Source organism: Hyperolius riggenbachi, chromosome 12 (assembly GCF_040937935.1).
Source record: "Hyperolius riggenbachi isolate aHypRig1 chromosome 12, aHypRig1.pri, whole genome shotgun sequence".
NCBI classification, from domain to species: domain Eukaryota; kingdom Metazoa; phylum Chordata; class Amphibia; order Anura; family Hyperoliidae; genus Hyperolius; species Hyperolius riggenbachi.
Window position 1 is genome coordinate 187,309,363 of NC_090657.1, and position 21,506 is coordinate 187,330,868.

Here is a 21,506-nt window from a genome sequence, read left to right on the forward strand (position 1 = left end):
GCGGGGCCTGGGGCTGCCCATGTACGGCGGGGCCTGGGGCTGCCTAAGTGTAGCCACAAAAACAACACTGCTGTAATGAAAAGTTATATTTCCCTCCAGAGTTTTGTCTCATTAAGCTGCCCCAAAGTCCCTGCATCACTCCACTTCCGCCACTTGGCCCCGCCTCCCCTCTCTCCTCCGAGAAAAACACCAAGCTATTTACTGCAGTCTACTCTACTTTACAGAGCCTTCCCTGTCCTCGGTCTGTCCCGTCATTTCTGCGCTGTTCCCAGATGACGTTACTTGACGTACTTGACGTTACTGCTAGGTCTTCAACATTCCTCGGGCAACCTTCAGAACTAGTCGTAGTCCTAAAGACCAGCACATCCGCACTGCGCATGTACGAACCCGAATCTGTGATTCAGGAATGATAGGACTTTATGAACAGCACAACTACAAGGGTTCTCACACACTAAGATGGTGCATCTCGATCTTAAAGGGAACTTGAGCAGAGGCCAAAAATGGAATTCTGAACTTGCCTGAGGTTTCCTCCAACCCCCCATGTCCCTCAGCACCCTTTGGGTCCCTTCTGTGCTCCCATTGGTGCTCCGTTAGGTGCCTGACCGGGAGCTGTGTGCACATGTGCGGCTGTCCGTGCGCCCGGATCGATCACTCGCTCGTTGCTGTGAGCAGTCTGCGCAAGCACGGTTCAGTCTTTCGAGAACCATACTTGTGCAGAATGCTCACAGTGACGGGCATGTGATTGATACGGGCGCGTAGACAGGCCATACATGCAAAAATCAGTAACCCTTTGCACACTCGCATGCAAATGTTCAAACAAATGCATTCACAGATTCACTCATCTAGGCACCACTGCTATCCCTACAGCTAAGTTAAAAGCTGGGGTCTTAGTTCACAGAAGAATGCATTCTTATGCTTAGTCACCTATACTGCGCAGAAGTACCCAGGTAAACGTAGGTGTCCTAACTCTGGCCCTGTAACATGCATAGTGCAGACATGCAAACATTCATTGCATCAAACCTATCTAGGGATTAGGAGCACACATTCTGACGTCTCATGGGACAGATAGCGCATCTTACTAATCGCACAAGGGAGCTAACGTAATGTATCCATGCGCACCATGCACATACACCAGCATAAGCTGTGTGCATGCTGACAAATAACACAAAAAGGGGAAGGAGGGAGTGCACTAGATTAAAACCTTAGCCACAAGGGTCCGTACATACATGCACATGACTCCAGGCAAAGTCATGCATCTAACAGAATCGCCAGCAGGAGCACGGAGGGGTCCCAGAGGATGCTAAGGTACCTCGTATGCTATAGGGGTTGGAGGAAATCTCAGGTAAGTTTAGAATTCCATTTTCTCCTCTGCTCAGGTTCCATTAATGCTGTGGTGGGGGTGTGTTACCATTGGCCATGTCACTAGCAGTACAAGTAAGCTCTCCCAGGCAACAGAATGTACACGTTTTATCTGGTCTTCACCAGAACGCACTGCAAGGAATGATGGACAGAGATCCCTAGTGGATACTGGATGACTTTGCTGCCAGTTCCGGCCCCAGGGATTGCCCCAATTTTGAATCTTTTAAAGCAAACTTGTGAGGAAGAAATAAAGATAAAAGTTAGATATATACCTAAGTAGTGGAAAGCCTTTGGATGGTCCATGTCCTCCTTGAGCCCACCACTGCTGCCCAGCACCCTCTTCTTCCTTAGGCTGAACTCCCTTCCCAGTATGAGCCTCTCCGAATGTGGCACATGCAAGTAAGGTCCAGTCCAGTAGAAGAAAGCTGCTTGTCCACAGAGGAAAAATCAGGGCACAAGTGGCTTCATTGTACCGGGCACATGCTAGTAAGGTTCAGTAGAAGGAAGTTGTGCGTCCGCAGTGGAATAATCAGGGCATGAGTGGCTTCGTTCTACTGGGCATGCACGGACCTTCTTCGCACATCCTCAGTACGGAGAGGCTCATACCCGGAAAGGGGCATGGCCTCAAGAGCGTTGTCAACAAGCTCTTGTTGAATATCTTCGGAGGGGCCCAATGCTGGAACGGTGGGCACCAGGAGGATCCAGAAAGCCTCTAAACTATTCCGAGACGACTTCACACTACTGAAGTAAGTATCACATTTTTATTCTATAAATTGCTGCAGGTGTGCTTTAAAATTAGTCAATAAATAGTATTATTTGGACTCAAAGTTTTCTGCCTTAACTGATTAATGGTACAGTATAAGAATACGCTTCTAAAAGCAGTCGTCATGTTTCATTTGTTACAAAACATTCACTGTAGTTATTCTGCCATCTGCTGGACAGAATAAAAATAGCAATCTAGCAATACCGTATGTCTTTTAAAGTGGCACAGACTAACCAGCCAGCTCATGGTGACCCAGAACTCGTTGGGGTGTGTAAGGGACTACAATGGTCCTAAAAGCCCCCTTACTAAGATGTTAAGAAAAACAAAAGTTTGCTTTCCTAAAACAGAAAGAATTTGCGATAATTCAGGTTGGAGTGAGCTCGAGATGTCTCCCAGGCACCACTGCTGAATATATGCAAATTAACCATTGTACCCTTAGAAGCTAAACACACCTCCAGAACCGCTGGAATGCAATGATGTGTCAGCTTGTTAATATGTACAGAGCCATAATAATCCAACATGCATACAGACTGTTTCGGATTGTTTGATCCTCATCAGTGCATGGCATGGATTAATTTGGCTCTATGGAGTAGGGCTTGTAAATCCGAGAGGCACAGACTAACCAGCAAGCTCATGGTGACCCAGAACTCATTGGGGTGTGTAAGGGACTACAATGGTCCTAAAAGCCCGATGTCTCCCAGGTGCCTGGGAGACATCTCGAGCTCACTCCAACCTGAATTATCGCAAATTCTTTCTGTTTTAGGAAAGCAAACTTTTGTTTTTCTTAACATCTTAGTAAGGGGGCTTTTAGGACCATTGTAGTCCCTTACACACCCCAATGAGTTCTGGGTCACCATGAGCTTGCTGGTTAGTCTGTGCCTCTCGGATTTACAAGCCCTACTCCATAGAGCCAAATTAATCCATGCCATGCACTGATGAGGATCAAACAATCCGAAACAGTCTGTATGCATGTTGGATTATTATGGCTCTGTACATATTAACAAACTGACACATCATTGCATTCCAGCGGTTCTGGAGGTGTGTTTAGCTTCTAAGGGTACAATGGTTAATTTGCATATATTCAGCAGTGGTGCCTGGGAGACATCTCGAGCTCACTCCAACCTGAATTATCGCAAATTCTTTCTGTTTTAGGAAAGCAAACTTTTGTTTTTCTTAACATCTTAGTAAGGGGGCTTTTAGGACCATTGTAGTCCCTTACACACCCCAATGAGTTCTGGGTCACCATGAGCTTGCTGGTTAGTCTGTGCCTCTCGGATTTACAAGCCCTACTCCATAGAGCCAAATTAATCCATGCCATGCACTGATGAGGATCAAACAATCCGAAACAGTCTGTATGCATGTTGGATTATTATGGCTCTGTACATATTAACAAGCTGACACATCATTGCATTCCAGCGGTTCTGGAGGTGTGTTTAGCTTCTAAGGGTACAATGGTTAATTTGCATATATTCAGCAGTGGTGCCTGGGAGACATCTCGAGCTCACTCCAACCTGAATTATCGCAAATTCTTTCTGTTTTAGGAAAGCAAACTTTTGTTTTTCTTAACATCTTAGTAAGGGGGCTTTTAGGACCATTGTAGTCCCTTACACACCCCAATGAGTTCTGGGTCACCATGAGCTTGCTGGTTAGTCTGTGCCTCTCGGATTTACAAGCCCTACTCCATAGAGCCAAATTAATCCATGCCATGCACTGATGAGGATCAAACAATCCGAAACAGTCTGTATGCATGTTGGATTATTATGGCTCTGTACATATTAACAAGCTGACACATCATTGCATTCCAGCGGTTCTGGAGGTGTGTTTAGCTTCTAAGGGTACAATGATTAATTTGCATATATTCAGCAGTGGTGCCTGGGAGACATCTCGAGCTCACTCCAACCTGAATTATCGCAAATTCTTTCTGTTTTAGGAAAGCAAACTTTTGTTTTTCTTAACATCTTAGTAAGGGGGCTTTTAGGACCATTGTAGTCCCTTACACACCCCAATGAGTTCTGGGTCACCATGAGCTTGCTGGTTAGTCTGTGCCTCTCGGATTTACAAGCCCTACTCCATAGAGCCAAATTAATCCATGCCATGCACTGATGAGGATCAAACAATCCGAAACAGTCTGTATGCATGTTGGATTATTATGGCTCTGTACATATTAACAAGCTGACACATCATTGCATTCCAGCGGTTCTGGAGGTGTGTTTAGCTTCTAAGGGTACAATGGTTAATTTGCATATATTCAGCAGTGGTGCCTGGGAGACATCTCGAGCTCACTCCAACCTGAATTATCGCAAATTCTTTCTGTTTTAGGAAAGCAAACTTTTGTTTTTCTTAACATCTTAGTAAGGGGGCTTTTAGGACCATTGTAGTCCCTTACACACCCCAATGAGTTCTGGGTCACCATGAGCTTGCTGGTTAGTCTGTGCCTCTCGGATTTACAAGCCCTACTCCATAGAGCCAAATTAATCCATGCCATGCACTGATGAGGATCAAACAATCCGAAACAGTCTGTATGCATGTTGGATTATTATGGCTCTGTACATATTAACAAGCTGACACATCATTGCATTCCAGCGGTTCTGGAGGTGTGTTTAGCTTCTAAGGGTACAATGGTTAATTTGCATATATTCAGCAGTGGTGCCTGGGAGACATCTCGAGCTCACTCCAACCTGAATTATCGCAAATTCTTTCTGTTTTAGGAAAGCAAACTTTTGTTTTTCTTAACATCTTAGTAAGGGGGCTTTTAGGACCATTGTAGTCCCTTACACACCCCAATGAGTTCTGGGTCACCATGAGCTTGCTGGTTAGTCTGTGCCTCTCGGATTTACAAGCCCTACTCCATAGAGCCAAATTAATCCATGCCATGCACTGATGAGGATCAAACAATCCGAAACAGTCTGTATGCATGTTGGATTATTATGGCTCTGTACATATTAACAAGCTGACACATCATTGCATTCCAGCGGTTCTGGAGGTGTGTTTAGCTTCTAAGGGTACAATGGTTAATTTGCATATATTCAGCAGTGGTGCCTGGGAGACATCTCGAGCTCACTCCAACCTGAATTATCGCAAATTCTTTCTGTTTTAGGAAAGCAAACTTTTGTTTTTCTTAACATCTTAGTAAGGGGGCTTTTAGGACCATTGTAGTCCCTTACACACCCCAATGAGTTCTGGGTCACCATGAGCTTGCTGGTTAGTCTGTGCCTCTCGGATTTACAAGCCCTACTCCATAGAGCCAAATTAATCCATGCCATGCACTGATGAGGATCAAACAATCCGAAACAGTCTGTATGCATGTTGGATTATTATGGCTCTGTACATATTAAAAAGCTGACACATCATTGCATTCCAGCGGTTCTGGAGGTGTGTTTAGCTTCTAAGGGTACAATGGTTAATTTGCATATATTCAGCAGTGGTGCCTGGGAGACATCTTGAGCTCACTCCAACCTGAATTATCGCAAATTCTTTCTGTTTTAGGAAAGCAAACTTTTGTGTTTCTTTTAAAGTGGACCTGAACTCTTGCACAGGACAGAAGGAAAACAAAGATAAAGGCTCCCTTTATGTATTTAGAGAGTTGAGCCTGTCTAATTCCCACTCATCTGTGACTAAGCACAAGTTGTAATTTGATCTCTCCCGTGTCACATAAATGCCATGGCAGAGATGGCAGATAAGCTCATTTGAAAGCACAGGATGTTAACAATATGTCTCCTTCCATCAAAGCAGGAAGTAGAAACAGTGCAGAATTATTGAATAATTTGTATCAGCTGTAACAAAGAGATGTTTTTGTTTGAAGGTTATGTTGTTGCGTATCTTTTAGAGCAGAGGATGTTCTGAGTTCAGGTCCGCTTGGGTGGGCGGTACGTTTTTTGTTAAAAAGCATTTTTTAAGATCTTTTCCAGTGCGTTTTTTTAAATCACTCCTTGACACAAGTCAGGAAGCGAACCCTTTGGCCCGGAAAATAATAAATACAATGTATTTATTCTTAAAAACATGAACGCAATCGCTGCACAAATCGATTTTGTCAACGTTTTGCGTTTTTCCTATACCTACACCTCGAGTTCCTATATTACAGGTCAGCCTACACCCCGATACCTAAACCCCGAGTTCCTGTATTACAGGGTATCCTACACCCGGATACCTACACCCCGATACCCACACCCCCAGTTCCTATATTACAGGGTAGCCTACACCCCGATATCTACACCCTGAGTTCCTGTATTACAGGTCAGCCTACACCCCGATATCTACACCCCGAGTTCCTGTATTACAGGGCAGCCTACACCCCGATACCTACACCCCGAGTTCCTGTATTACAGGGTAGCCTACAGCCCGATACCTACACCCCGAGTTCCTGTATTACAGGGTAGCCTACAGCCCGATACCTATACCATGATACCTACACCCCGATACCTACATCCCGAGTTCCTGTATTACAGGGTATCCTACACCCGGATACCTACACCCCGATACCCACACCCCCAGTTCCTATATTACAGGGTAGCCTACACCCCGATACCTACACCCTGAGTTCCTGTATTACAGGGTAGCCTACAGCCCGATACCTACACTATGATACCTACACCCCGATACCTACACCCCAATACCTACACCCAATACTTACACCCCGAGTTCCTGTATTACAGGGTAGCCTACACCCCGATACCTACACCCAGATACCTACAACCGCAGTTTCTGTATTACAGAGTAGCCTACACCTCGATACCTACACCACGATACTTACACCCCCAGTTCCTATATTACATGGTAGCCTACACCCCGATACCTACACCCCGAATTCCTGTATTACAGAATAGCCTACACCCCGATACCTACACCCCGAGTTCCTGTATTACAGGATAGCCTACACCCCGATACCTACACTCCAAGTTCCTATATTACAGGGCAGCCTACACCCCGATCCCTACACCCTGACTTCCTATATTACAGGGCAGCCTACACCCCGATACCTACACCCCGAGTTCCTATATTACAGAGCAGCCTACACCCCGATCCCTACACCCCGAGATCCTATATTACAGGGTAGCCAACACCCCGATACCTACACCCTGAGTTCCTATATTACAGGGCCGCCCACTCCCCGATACCTACACCCCGAGTTCCTATATTACAGGGTAGCCTACACCCCGATACCTACACCCCAAGTTCCTGTATTACAGGGTATCCTACACCCGGATACCTACACCCCGATACCCACACCCTCAGTTCCTATATTACAGGGTAGCCTACACCCCGATATCTTCACCCCGAGTTCCTGTATTACAGGGCAGCCTACACCCCGATACCTACACCCCGAGTTCCTGTATTACAGGGTAGCCAACACCCCGATACCTACACCCCGAGTTCCTGTATTACAGGGTATCCTACACCCGGATACCTATACCCCGATACCCACACCCTCAGTTCCTATATTACAGGGTAGCCTACACCCCGATATCTTCACCCCGAGTTCCTGTATTACAGGGCAGCCTACACCCCGATAACTACACCCCGTGTTCCTGTATTACAGGGTAGCCTACAGCCAAATACCTACACCATGATACCTACACCCCGATACCTACACCCCGAGTTCCTGTATTACAGGGTAGCCTACACCCTGATACCCATACCCCGATACCTACACCCAATACTTACACCACGAGTTCCTGTATTACAGGGTAGCCTACACCCCGATACCTACACCCCAAGCTCCTGTATTACAGGGCAGCCTAAACCCCGATAACTACACCCAGATACCTACACCCCCAGTTCCTGTATTACATGGGTAGCCTACACCCCGATATCTTCACCCCGAGTTCCTGTATTACAGGGCAGCCTACACCCCGATAACTACACCCCGTGTTCCTGTATTACAGGGTAGCCTACAGCCAAATACCTACACCATGATACCTACACCCCGATACCTACACCCCGAGTTCCTGTATTACAGGGTAGCCTACACCCTGATACCCATACCCCGATACCTACACCCAATACTTACACCACGAGTTCCTGTATTACAGGGTAGCCTACACCCCGATACCTACACCCCAAGCTCCTGTATTACAGGGCAGCCTAAACCCCGATAACTACACCCAGATACCTACACCCCCAGTTCCTGTATTACATGGTAGCCTACACCCCGATACCTACACTCCAAGTTCCTATATTACAGGGCAGCCTACACCCTGATACCTACACCCCGAGTTCCTATATTACAGGGCAGCCTACACCCCGATACCTACACCCGAGTTCCTGTATTACAGGGTAGCCAACAACCCGATACCTACACCCCGAGTTCCTGTATTACATGGTAGCCTACACCCCGATACCTACACCCCGAGTTCCTGTATTACAGGGTAGCCTACAGCTTGATACCTACACCCCGAGTTCCTGTATTACAGGGTAGCCTACACCCCGATACCTACATCCCGAGTTCCTGTATTACAGGGTAGCCTACACCCCGATACCTACACCACGAGTTCCTGTATTACAGGGTAGCCTACACCCCGATATCTTCACCCCGAGTTCCTGTATTACAGGGCAGCCTACACCCCAATCCCTACACCCGAGTTCCTGTATTACAGGGTAGCCTACACCCCAATCCTTACACCCGAGTTCCTGTATTACAGGGTAGCCTACACCCCAATCCCTACACACTGAATTCCTGTATTACAGGGTAGCCTACACCCCGATACCTACACCCCGAGTTCCTATATTACAGGGCAGCCTACACCCCGATACCTACACCCCGAGTTCCTATATTACAGGGCAGCCTTCACCCGGATACCTACACCCCGAGTTCCTGTATTACAGGGTAGCCTACAGTCCGATACCTACACCCCAAGTTCCTGTATTACAGGGTAGCTTACACCCCGATACCTACACCCCGAGTTCCTGTATTACAGGGTAGCCTACACCCTGATACCCACACCCCAATACCTACACCCAATACTTACACCCCGAGTTCCTGTATTACAGGGTAGCCTACACCCCGATACCTACACCCAGATACCTACACCCGCAGTTCCTGTATTACAGGGTAGCCTACACCTCGATACCTACACCCTGATACCTACACCCGCAGTTCCTGTATTACAGGGTAGCCTACACCTCGATACCTACACCCCGAGTTCCTGTATTACAGGATAGCCTACACCCCGATATCTACACCCCGAGTTCCTGTATTACAGGGCAGCCTACACCCCGATACCTACACCCCGAGTTCCTGTATTACAGGGCAGCCTACACCCCGATACCTACACTCCAAGTTCCTGTATTACAGGGTAGCCTACACCTCGATACCTACACCCTGATACTTACACCCCCAGTTACCATTATTACAAGGCAGCCTACACCCAGATACCTACACCCCGAGTTCCTATATTACAGGGTAGCCTACACCCCGATCCCTACACCCTGAGTTCTTATATTACAGGGCAGCCTACACCCCGATACCTACACCCCCAGTTCCTATATTACAGGGTAGCCTACACCCCGATATCTTCACCCCGAGTTCCTGTATTACAGGGCAGCCTACACCCCGATATCTTCACCCCGAGTTCCTATATTACAGGGTAGCCTACACCCCGATCCCTACACCCTGAGTTCTTATATTACAGGGCAGCCTACACCCCGATACCTACACCCCCAGTTCCTATATTACAGGGTAGCCTACACCCCGATATCTTCACCCCGAGTTCCTGTATTACAGGGCAGCCTTCACCCCATTACCTACACCCGAGTTCCTGTATTACAGGGTAGCCTACACCCCAATCCCTACACATCGAGTTCCTGTATTACAGGGCAGCCTACACCCCGATACCTACACCCCGAGTTCCTATATTACAGGGCAGCCTACACCCCGATCCCTACACCCCGAGTTCCTGTATTACAGGGTAGCCTACAGCCCGATACCTACACCCCAAGTTCCTGTATTACAGGGTAGCTTACACCCCGATACCTACACCCCGAGTTCCTGTATTACAGGGTAGCCTACACCCTGATACCCACACCCCAATACCTACACCCAATACTTACACCCCGAGTTCCTGTATTACAGGGTAGCCTACACCCCGATACCTACACCCAGATACCTACACCCGCAGTTCCTGTATTACAGGATAGCCTACACCCCGATACCTACACCCCGAGTTCCTGTATTACAGGATAGCCTACGCCCCGATACCTACACCCCGATACCTACACTCCAAGTTCCTATATTACAGGGCAGCCTACACCCCGATCCCTACACCCTGACTTCCTATATTACAGGGCAGCCTACACCCTGATACCTACACCCCGAGATCCTATATTACAGGGTAGCCAACACCCCGATACCTACACCCTGAGTTCCTATATTACAGGGCAGCCTACTCCCCGATAGCTACACCCCGAGTTCCTATATTACAGGGTAGCCAACACCCCGATACCTACACCCCGAGTTCCTGTATTACAGGGTATCCTACACCCGGATACCTACACCCCGATACCCACACCCTCAGTTCCTATATTACAGGGTAGCCTACACCCTGATATCTTCACCCCGAGTTCCTGTATTACAGGGCAGCCTACACCCCGATAACTACACCCCGAGTTCCTGTATTACAGGGTAGCCTACAGCCCAATACCTACACCATGATACCTACACCCCGATACCTACACCCCGAGTTCCTGTATTACAGGGTAGCCTACACCCTGATACCCATACCCCGATACCTACACCCAATACTTACACCACGAGTTCCTGTATTACAGGGTAGCCTACACCCCGATACCTACACCCCGAGCTCCTGTATTACAGGGTAGCCTAAACCCCGATAACTACACCCAGATACCTACACCCCCAGTTCCTGTATTACATGGTAGCCTACACCCCGATACCTACACTCCAAGTTCCTATATTACAGGGCAGCCTACACCCTGATACCTACACCCTGAGTTCCTATATTACAGGGTAGCCTACACCCCGATCCCTACACCCGAGTTCCTGTATTACAGGGTAGCCTACACCCCGATACCTACACCATGAGTTCCTGTATTACAGGGTAGCCTACACCCCGATATCTTCACCCTGAGTTCCTGTATTACAGGGCAGCCTACACCCCAATCCCTACACCCGAGTTCCTGTATTACAGGGTAGCCAACACCCCGATACCTACACCACGAGTTCCTGTATTACAGGGTAGCCTACACCCCGATATCTTAACCCCGAGTTCCTGTATTACAGGGCAGCCTACACCCCAATCCCTACACCCGAGTTCCTGTATTACAGGGTAGCCTACACCCCGATCCCTACACACTGAATTCCTGTATTACAGGGCAGCCTACACCCCGATACCTACACCCCGAGTTCCTATATTACAGGGCAGCCTACACCCGGATACCTACACCCCGAGTTCCTGTATTACAGGGTAGCCTACAGCCCGATACCTACACCCCAAGTTCCTGTATTACAGGGTAGCCTACACCCCGATCCCTACACCCCGAGTTCCTGTATTACAGGGTAGCCTACACCCTGATACCCACACCCCAATACCTACACCCAATACTTACACCCCGAGTTCCTGTATTACAGGGTAGCCTACACCCCGATACCTACACCCAGATACCTACACCCGCAGTTCCTGTATTACAGGGTAGCCTACACCTCGATACCTACACCCCGATCCCTACACCCTGACTTCCTATGTTACAGGGCAGCCTACACCCCGATACCTACACCCCGGGTTCCTGTATTACAGGACAGCCTACACCCCGATACCTACACTCCAAGTTCCTATATTACAGGGCAGCCTACACCCAGATACCTACACCCCGAGTTCCTATATTACAGGGTAGCCTACACCCCGATCCCTACACCCTGAGTTCCTATATTACAGGGCAGCCTACACCCCGATACCTACACCCCCAGTTCCTATATTACAGGGTAGCCTACACCCCGATATCTTCACCCCGAGTTCCTGTATTACAGGGCAGCCTACACCCCGATATCTTCACCCCGAGTTCCTGTATTACAGGACAGCCTACACCCCAATCCCTACACCCCCAGTTCCTATATTACAGGGTAGCCTACACCCTGATATCTTCACCCCGAGTTCCTGTATTACAGGGCAGCCTACATCCCGATACCTACACCCCGAGTTCCTGTATTACAGGGTAGCCTACAGCCCAATACCTACATCATGATACCTACACCCCGATACCTACACCCCGAGTTCCAGTATTACAGGGTAGCCTACACCCTGATACCCATACCCAGATACCTACACCCAACACTTACACCCGAGTTCCTGTATTACAGGGTAGCCAACAACCCGATACCTACACCCCGAGTTCCTGTATTACAGGGTAGCCTACACCCAGATACCTACTCCCCGAGTTCCTGTATTACAGGGTAGCCAACACCCCGATACCTACACCACGAGTTCCTGTATTACATGGTAGCCTACACCCCGATACCTACACCACCAGTTCCTGTATTACAGGGTAGCCTACACCCCGATATCTTCAACCCGAGTTCCTGTATTACAGGGCAGCCTACACCCCGATCCCTACACCCGAGTTCCTGTATTACAGGGTAGCCTACAACCCGATACCTACACCCCGAGTTCCTGTATTACAGGGTAGCCTACACCCCGATATCTTCAACCCGAGTTCCTGTATTACAGGGCAGCCTACACCCCGATCCCTACACCCGAGTTCCTGTATTACAGGGTAGCCTACAACCCGATACCTACACCCCGAGTTCCTGTATTACAGGGTAGCCTACACCCCAATCCCTACACATCGAGTTCCTGTATTACAGGGCAGCCTACACCCGATCCCTACACACTGAATTCCTGTATTACAGGGCAGCCTACACCCCGATACCTACACCCCGAGTTCCTATATTACAGAGCAGCCTACACCCCGATCCCTACATCCGAGATCCTGTATTACAGGGCAGCCTACACCCCGATACATACACCCCGAGTTCCTGTATTACAGGGCAGCCTACACCCCGATACCTACACCCCGAGTTCCTGTATTACAGGGTAGCCTACACCCTGATACCCACACACCAATACCTACACCCAATACTTACACCCCGAGTTCCTGTAGTACAGGGTAGCCTACAACCCGATACCTACACCCTGAGTTCCTGTATTACAGGGTAGCCTACATCCAGATACCTACTCCCCGAGTTCCTGTATTACAGGGCAGCCTACACCCCGAGTTCCTGTATTACAGGGTAGCCTACACCCCGATACCTACACCCCGAGTTCCTGTATTACAGGGCAGCCTACACCCCGATCCCTACACCCGAGTTCCTGTATTACAGGGTAGCCTACAACCCGATACCTACACCCCGATACCCACACCCCCAGTTCCTATATTACAGGGTAGCCTACACCCCGATATCTTCACCCCGCGTTCCTGTATTACAGGGCAGCCTACACCCCGAGTTCCTGTATTACAGGGCAGCCTACAGCCCAATACCTACACCATGATACCTACACCCGGATACCTACACCTCGATACCTACACCCCGAGTTCCTGTATTACAGGGTAGCCTACACCCCGATACCTACACCCCGAGTTCCTGTATTACAGGGTAGCCTACACCCTGATACCCATACCCCGATACCTACACCCAATACTTACACCACGAGTTCCTGTTTTACAGGGTAGCCTACACCCAGATACCTACACCCCGAGCTCCTGTATTACAGGGTAGCCTAAACCCCGATAACTACACCCAGATACCTACACCCCCAGTTCCTGTATTACATGGTAGCCTACACCCCGATACCTACACCCCGAGTTCCTGTATTACAGGGTAGCCTACACCCAGATACCTACTCCCCGAGTTCCTGTATTACAGGGTAGCCTACAACCCGATACCTATACCATGATACCTACACCCCGATACCTACACCCCGAGTTCCTGTATTACAGGGTAGCCTACACCCAGATACCTACACCCCGAGTTCCTGTATTACAGGGTAGCCTACAACCCGATACCTACACTCCAAGTTCCTATATTACAGGGCAGCCTACACCCCGATACCTACACCCTGAGTTCCTATATTACAGGGTAGCCTACACCCCGATACCTACACCCCGAGTTCCTGTATTACAGGGTAGCCTACACTCCGATACCTACACCCCGATACCTACACCCCGATACCTACACCCCCAGTTCCTGTATTACAGGGTAGCCTACAGCCCGATACCTACACCCCGAGTTCCTGTATTACAGAGTAGCCTACACCCAGATACCTACTCCCCGAGTTCCTGTATTACAGGGTAGCCTACAACCCGATACCTACACCCCGAGTTCCTGTATTACAGGGCAGCCTACACCCCGATCCCTACACACTGAATTCCTGTATTACAGGGCAGCCTACACCCCGATACCTACACCCCGAGTTCCTGTATTACAGGGTAGCCTACACCCCGATACCTACACCCCAAGTTCCTGTATTACAGGGTAACCTACACCCTGATACCCACACCCCGATACCTACACCCAATACTTACACCCCGAGTTCCTGTATTACAGAGTAGCCTACACCCCGAGCTCCTGTATTACAGGGTAGCCTAAACCCTGATAACTACACCCAGATACCTAAACCCCCAGTTCCTGTATTACAGGGTAGCCTACACCTCGATACCTACACCCCGATACTTACACCCGCAATTCCTATATTACATGGTAGCCTACACCCCGATCCCTACACCTCGATCCCTACAAATATCAATTTGAAGGATGGGAATAAAGTTTAGAGTCAAACACATTTTGTAGTAGAGAAATATATATATATTTACATAGAAAAAGGGACAAAGTCCTGAAAGAGGGACAAATGTGGAGGAAAGAGGGACAGAGCTCCCAAAGAGGGACTGTCCCTCCAAAATAGGGACAGTTGGGAGTAGGGTTGCCAGGTGTCCGGTTTTAGACCGGACAGTCCGGTTTTTGGCCGCTGTGTCCTGTCCAAAAAGGCATGTTAAACCGGACAATTAAGATGTCCGGTTTTATGCCTTTTGCCACTTGCCACCACCCGTCCGCCAGCGCTGCGTGACCGCTGATTCGCTGCCTGGCTGTTAGTCAAAGGCACAGCCAGCCAGCTTACGCGGCGTAAGTTACGCCAGCTTAAGTACCGCCCCCGAGCCCGCGCTTCCCGACGTTGCTACGGCAACGCCAACGCTGCGTTACCAACGCACGCATGACGTGCGTCACTCACGTCATTTGCAATGCGATTCTGCATCTGCGAAGGAAGCAAGGTAAGGTCAGGAGTCTGGAGATATGGTGAGTGAGTGACCCATAATTCTCTGGTTGTATTTCCGCTCTTTGTGTGCATTGGCTCCGCTCTATCTCCCCTCCGTATAGTCCAGGTGTGACTTTCAATCTCATTCAATCTCGCCTGAGCCCGCTGCTTACTATACTTTACACTTGAATTCATACTATTGTACAACGCAATTTATACTGTTATACTGTTATATTTGTTATATTTGCTCAAAATGTGTACATACATGTATGCGCAGATTTATATTTTAACTTTATGCCTATGTATGTCCACTTTATTGTTCTCAATAAAAAATTTTGGTGGGAAAAAAAAAATAAATTTTAAAACTTCCCGCAAAAAATCGACCACTTCACTGTGCAAAAACGCCATAAATGCATTGCATTATTTGCATAGTTTTCCAGTTTTGTAATAGTTTTCTGCTCTGTCTCTTATGTGCATTTACTGGTGAAAAGCGGTCTCTTATTATGTGCATTTACTGGTGAAAAGTGGTCTCTTATGTGCATGTACTGGTGAGGACAGTTAGTGACATGGCTATGTACTTTGTAATGTGCTGCAGAAGATGTCAGTGCGATATAAATACTGTAAAAAACATTTTTTAAAAAGCCCATTGCTTAGCCCCACTCTACATAAAAGTGCGCTTCTGACTCCGCCCCTAACTCCACCCCCTGTCCAGTTTTCTCCATCAGCCGACCTGGCAACCCTAGTTACATAGTTACATAGTTACATAGTTACTTTGGTTGAAAAAAGACATACGTCCATCAAGTTCAACCAGTACAAAGTACAACTCCAGCCTGCTCCCTCACATATCCCTGTTGATCCAGAGGAAGGCGAAAAAACCCTTACAAGGTAAAAATTCCTTCCCGACTCCAGATGGCAATCAGATAAAATCCCTGGATCAACATCATTGGCATTACCTAGTAATTGTAGCCATGGATGTCATTCAACGCAAGGAAAGCATCTAAGCCCCCTTTAAATGCAGGTATAGAGTTTGCCATAACGACTTCCTGTGGCAATGCATTCCACATCTTAATCACTCTTACTGTAAAGAACCCTTTCCTAAATAAATGGCTAAAACGTTTTTCCTCCATGCGCAGATCATGTCCTCTAGTCCTTTGAGAAGGCCTAGGGACAAAAAGCTCATCCGCCAAGCTATTATATTGCCCTCTGATGTATTTATACATGTTAATTAGATCTCCTCTAAGGCGTCTTTTCTCTAGACTAAATAAACCCAGTTTATCTAACCTTTCTTGGTAAGTGAGACCTTCCATCCCACGTATCAATTTTGTTGCTCGTCTCTGCACCTGCTCTAAAACTGCAATATCTTTTTTGTAATGTGGTGCCCAGAACTGAATTCCATATTCCAGATGTGGCCTTACTAGAGAGTTAAACAGGGGCAATATTATGCTAGCATCTCGAGTTTTTATTTCCCTTTTAATGCATCCCAAAATTTTGTTAGCTTTAGCTGCAGCGGCTTGGCATTGAGTACGATTATTTAACTTGTTGTCGATGAGTACTCCTAAGTCCTTCTCCAAGTTTGATGTCCCCAACTGTATCCCATTTATTTTGTATGGTGTTAGACCATTGGTACGACCAAAATGCATGACTTTACATTTGTCAACATTGAATTTCATCTGCCATGTATGTGCCCATATAGCCATCCTATCCAGATCCTGTTGCAATATAACACTATCTTCCTTAGAGTTGATGATTCTGCACAATTTTGTATCATCTGCAAAAATAGCAACATTGCTCACTACTGTATCCACTAGGTCATTAATAAATAAATTGAAGAGCACTGGACCCAGTACAGACCCCTGTGGGACCCCACTGCTAACAGTCTCCCATTTTGAGTATGATCCATTGACCACAACTCTTTGTTTTCTGTCCATTAGCCAGTTCCCTATCCAAGCACACAGACTCTTCCCCAGTCCTTGCATCCTCATCTTTTGCACCAGACTTTTGTGGGGAACAGTGTCGAAGGCCTTAGCAAAGTCTAAGTATATCACATCTACAGCATTCCCAATATCCATATTAGCATTCACTACCTCATAAAAGCTGAGCATGTTAGTCAAACAGGACCTGTCTTTAGTAAACCCATGTTGATGCTGAGAAATAAGATTATTTTCTACTATGAAGTCATGTATAGTATCTCTTAGTAACCCCTCAAATAGTTTGCATACAACTGATGTTAAGCTTACAGGTCTATAATTTCCTGGATCTGATTTTTTGCCCTTCTTAAATAATGGGAAAACGTGGGCTGTACGCCAATCCACTGGGACTCTGCCAGTTGCAAGAGAGTCACAAAAGATAAGATAAAGGGGTTTATCTATAACTGAACTTAATTCCCTTAGGACCCGAGGATGCATGCCATCCGGGCCAGGTGCCTTGTCTATTTTTAATTTATTTAGTCTTGCCTTTACTTCTTCCTGCGTTAAGTATTTAATATTACAGTTAGAAGATTGAGACTCTTCCGCCTCTGTAATTTGCAACAGTGCTGTTTCCTTTGTAAAGACAGAAGCAAAGAAAGCATTTAATAACTCTGCCTTACCTTGGTCATCCACCATTGAGTTTCCACCTTCATCCTTTAGGAGTCCTATACAGTCAACCTTTCTTTTTTTAGAGTTGATGTACTTGTAAAACTTTTTTGGGTTAGATTTGATATCCCTAGCGATTTGATTTTCAGCTTCGATCTTTGCTAGCCTAATTTCTTTTTTACAATTTTTATTGCACTCCTTGTAATTGCTGAGTGCAGCCTCGGACCCCTCCTGTTTTAGGACCTTATAGGCATTCTTTTTCCTCTTCATTTTATCTCTAACCTTTCTATTCATCCATAGAGGCCTTTTTTTATTCCTAGACATTTTGTTTCCATATGGGATATACATACTACAATATTGATTGAGAATACGTTTAAAAGCTTGCCATTTCCCTTCAGTGTCCTCCCCTTGTAGTACATTATCCCAGTTCACCAAACTTAGTGCCTGCCTAATTTGATTGAACTTTGCTTTTCTAAAATTCATAGTTTTAGTGGTCCCGCTGCCCCGTGGCCTATCAGTCACCAGATCAAACGTTATCATGTTGTGATCACTATTTCCCAAATGTTCTTGAACCTGCACATTTGATACATTATCTGGTCTATTCGAAATGATCAGATCCAGTAACGCATTCCCCCTAGTTGGTTCCGTTACCATTTGAGTCAAGTAATTGTCCTGTAGTGCTGCCAGAAATCTGCTGCTTTTACCAGAATGGGTAGCCTCAATACCCCAGTCAATGTCTGGAAAGTTGAAGTCGCCCATAACTATGACCTCATTTTTACTTGCCGCTTTTTCAATTTGCTGTAGTAATTGCAGTTCTGCAGCTTCATTAATATGAGGTGGTCTGTAGCATACCCCAATAAGCAATTGGCAACTTTTATTTCCACCATGAATATTTACCCAAACGGACTCCACATCTTCGCAATCTTCCTCCATCTCATCGTTGAGGACAGCTGTAAAAGAATTCTTAACAAAGAGACAAACCCCTCCACCTTTTTTCCCTGTTCTATCCCTCCTGAACACATTGTATCCTTTTAAATTGGCTATCCAGTCATGACTTTCATCCATCCATGTCTCGGTTATTCCCACAATGTCATAGCCTTTGTCATTCAGAATGAACTCTAGTTCATCTATTTTATTTGCAAGGCTCCGAGCATTGGTTATCATGCACTTTATATTTTTACCACCACATTTACCAATTTTGTTTACCTGAAATGGGCTACTTGAAGTTTTACCAACCTCCTTAATCTTTACACTGTCCCCACCCCCCTCTCCACCCCCCATAATGTTAGGCTCCCACTGTCTTTTTACCTTATCTTGTCTATATGTTGAGACTTTATCCTCCCGCCTCCCCCCAGTTGGGAGCTATGCATCAAAATACAATTTAAAGCTATAATGACTATACAAACATTTACCTTATGGTGACTTTCTACAGACAGGTACACTAGGAATTCCAAATGTAACATTGAATGAAATTAATGATATTAGGTTTCCTGCTGTGAGGACATCTGGAGCTGAAGCACACAAGAGCCGCCGCTAGGAGGAGCAGCATCGCCAGTCGCCGCTAGGGGCGCTACAGGGAAAGGTGCACCAACATGGCCGCTGCGTCAGGTGCAACAAGATGGCTGCCGTTAGCAGCGCTGCCTGCACGTCACGTGATTCCGGAACCGGAAGTGACTGTGTTGTGTTGTGATCCCGGTGTAAGCAGAGATGGGTTGCGACGGGGGTACGATTCCCAAACGGCATGAGCTGGTGAAGGGGCCCAAGAAAGTGGAGAAGGTGAGGGGGGACTACAGGTCCCAGCAAGGCTTGTGTTTGGTAATAATAGGTGCTCTGCCAGTCATGGTCATGTGACACTACAGGAGCACTACAGCTCCCAGCATGGCCTGTGTATGGTAATAGGAATCCTGCCAGCCATGGTCATCTGAAACTAAAGCTACAGTTGCACTGCAGCTCCCAGCATGGCCTGTGTTTGGTAATAGCCGTCCTGCCAGCCATGATCATGTGATAGGAAATCTACATGAAAACTACAGCTCCCAACATGGCCTGTAACTGATAAGTGTTCTGCCAACCATGGTCATGTGACATTGCAGCTACAGGAGCACTACAGCTCCCAGCATGGTCTGTGAATGGTAATAAGTGTCCTCCTAAACATGGTCATGTGACATTGAAGTTACAGGAGCATTACAGCTCCCAGCATGGCGTGTGTTTGGTAATAGGTGTTCTGCCAACCATGGTCATGTGACATAGCAGCTACAGGAGCACTACAGCTCTCAGCTGGGCCTATGTTTTGTAATGGGAATCCTGCCAGCCATGATTTGACACTGCAGCTCAGGGGAGGACTGGGACCAGTGGCCAGTTATCATGAGGACCAGAGGCCTGTTATGGCAGCCCCAGCCCAAATGACGTCACACACACACCCCACATCATATATGCCAGTAGTCACGTGGCGCACCAATGCGGAAATACAGCAAGGACACTCGAGGGACAGTGTGTCGGGTAAAGTACAGGCACCGGGGGGCACATAATACACTTTGAGGGCTAACATTCGTGGTTGTCACACGCCGTGATATTGCACCTGAAAACTAGAGATGGCCCGAACGGTTTGCACACAAACTTCGGTGGTTCGCATTTGCGGTGAACCGCAAACTATATGCGAGTTCGACCCGCCCCCTATACTAAATCATTAGGGTCAACCTTGACCCTCTACATCACAGTCAGCAGACACAGGGTAGTCAATCAGGCTACACTCCCTCCTGGAGCCCCCCCCCCCCCCCCCCCTTATAAAACACAGGCAGCATCAGCCTTTTTACTCACTCGTGTAGCTGCAGTAATTAGAAAAGGGAGAGAACCTGCTGACATAGGGAAAGCTTAGTTAGGCTCTTGTGTTAGGCTTGTTAGCTTGCTCCTTGCTGATACTTATTGCTAAAAAGCACTCCTCAACAGCTCTTTTGAGAGCTAATGTTGTTCTTGTGATCTTTTTTTTTAGTGTGTGTGTGTCCCACAGACACTTGTGTTGCGTATACTGCCCTGTCAGTCAGTCGCAGCTGCTGGTCCATGGCTCCTTGGTAATTCCTACTGCGCCACTGCCAGGCCCAGAACATTCAGTGACTACCTGTGTGTGTGACAGCTGCACATTTGTAATACCAATCCCTGCGTACCTGTTCAGTAGTGCACCTTCCTACGTGAGCGCACGCAGTGTTATATACCACCAGTCACTGCACCTGTTCACAGTACCTGTGTATGTGACAGCTGCACATTTGTAATCCCAATCACTGCATACCTACCTGTTCATTGCACCTACCTACGTGAGCGCACGCAGTGTTATATACCAGTCACTGCACCTGTTCACGGTACCTGTGTGTGTGACAGCTGCATATTTGTAATACTATTCATTGCATAATTGTTCACAGTACCTGTGTGACCGCACGCTGTGTAATATACCAGTCCGTGCATACCTGTTAACTGCACCTGTGTGACAGCTGCACATTGTATTGTAATACCAGTCACTGCATACCATTCACTGCAACTGTGTGACTGCAGGTTGTATTAGTCAAG

At 47.3% G+C, this 21,506-nt stretch overlaps 2 protein-coding genes across 2 annotated transcripts in view; one reads left to right on the forward strand and one right to left on the reverse strand.

Moving 5' to 3' along the window:
* AURKA (aurora kinase A) overlaps positions 1-19,538 on the reverse strand; it is a 239,049-nt gene extending 219,511 nt beyond the window's left edge. The window contains exon 1 of the mRNA XM_068264483.1: positions 19,364-19,538. The gene's annotated coding sequence lies outside the window, so the exon portion shown is untranslated. The remainder of the gene's footprint in view (positions 1-19,363) is intronic.
* A 46-nt stretch (positions 19,539-19,584) lies between these two features.
* The window catches only part of RTF2 (replication termination factor 2), a 65,044-nt gene continuing 63,122 nt past the window's right edge, over positions 19,585-21,506 (forward strand). The window contains exon 1 of the mRNA XM_068264484.1: positions 19,585-19,727. Coding sequence (XP_068120585.1) covers positions 19,659-19,727 — 69 coding nt within the window. The 5' untranslated portion in view covers positions 19,585-19,658. The remainder of the gene's footprint in view (positions 19,728-21,506) is intronic.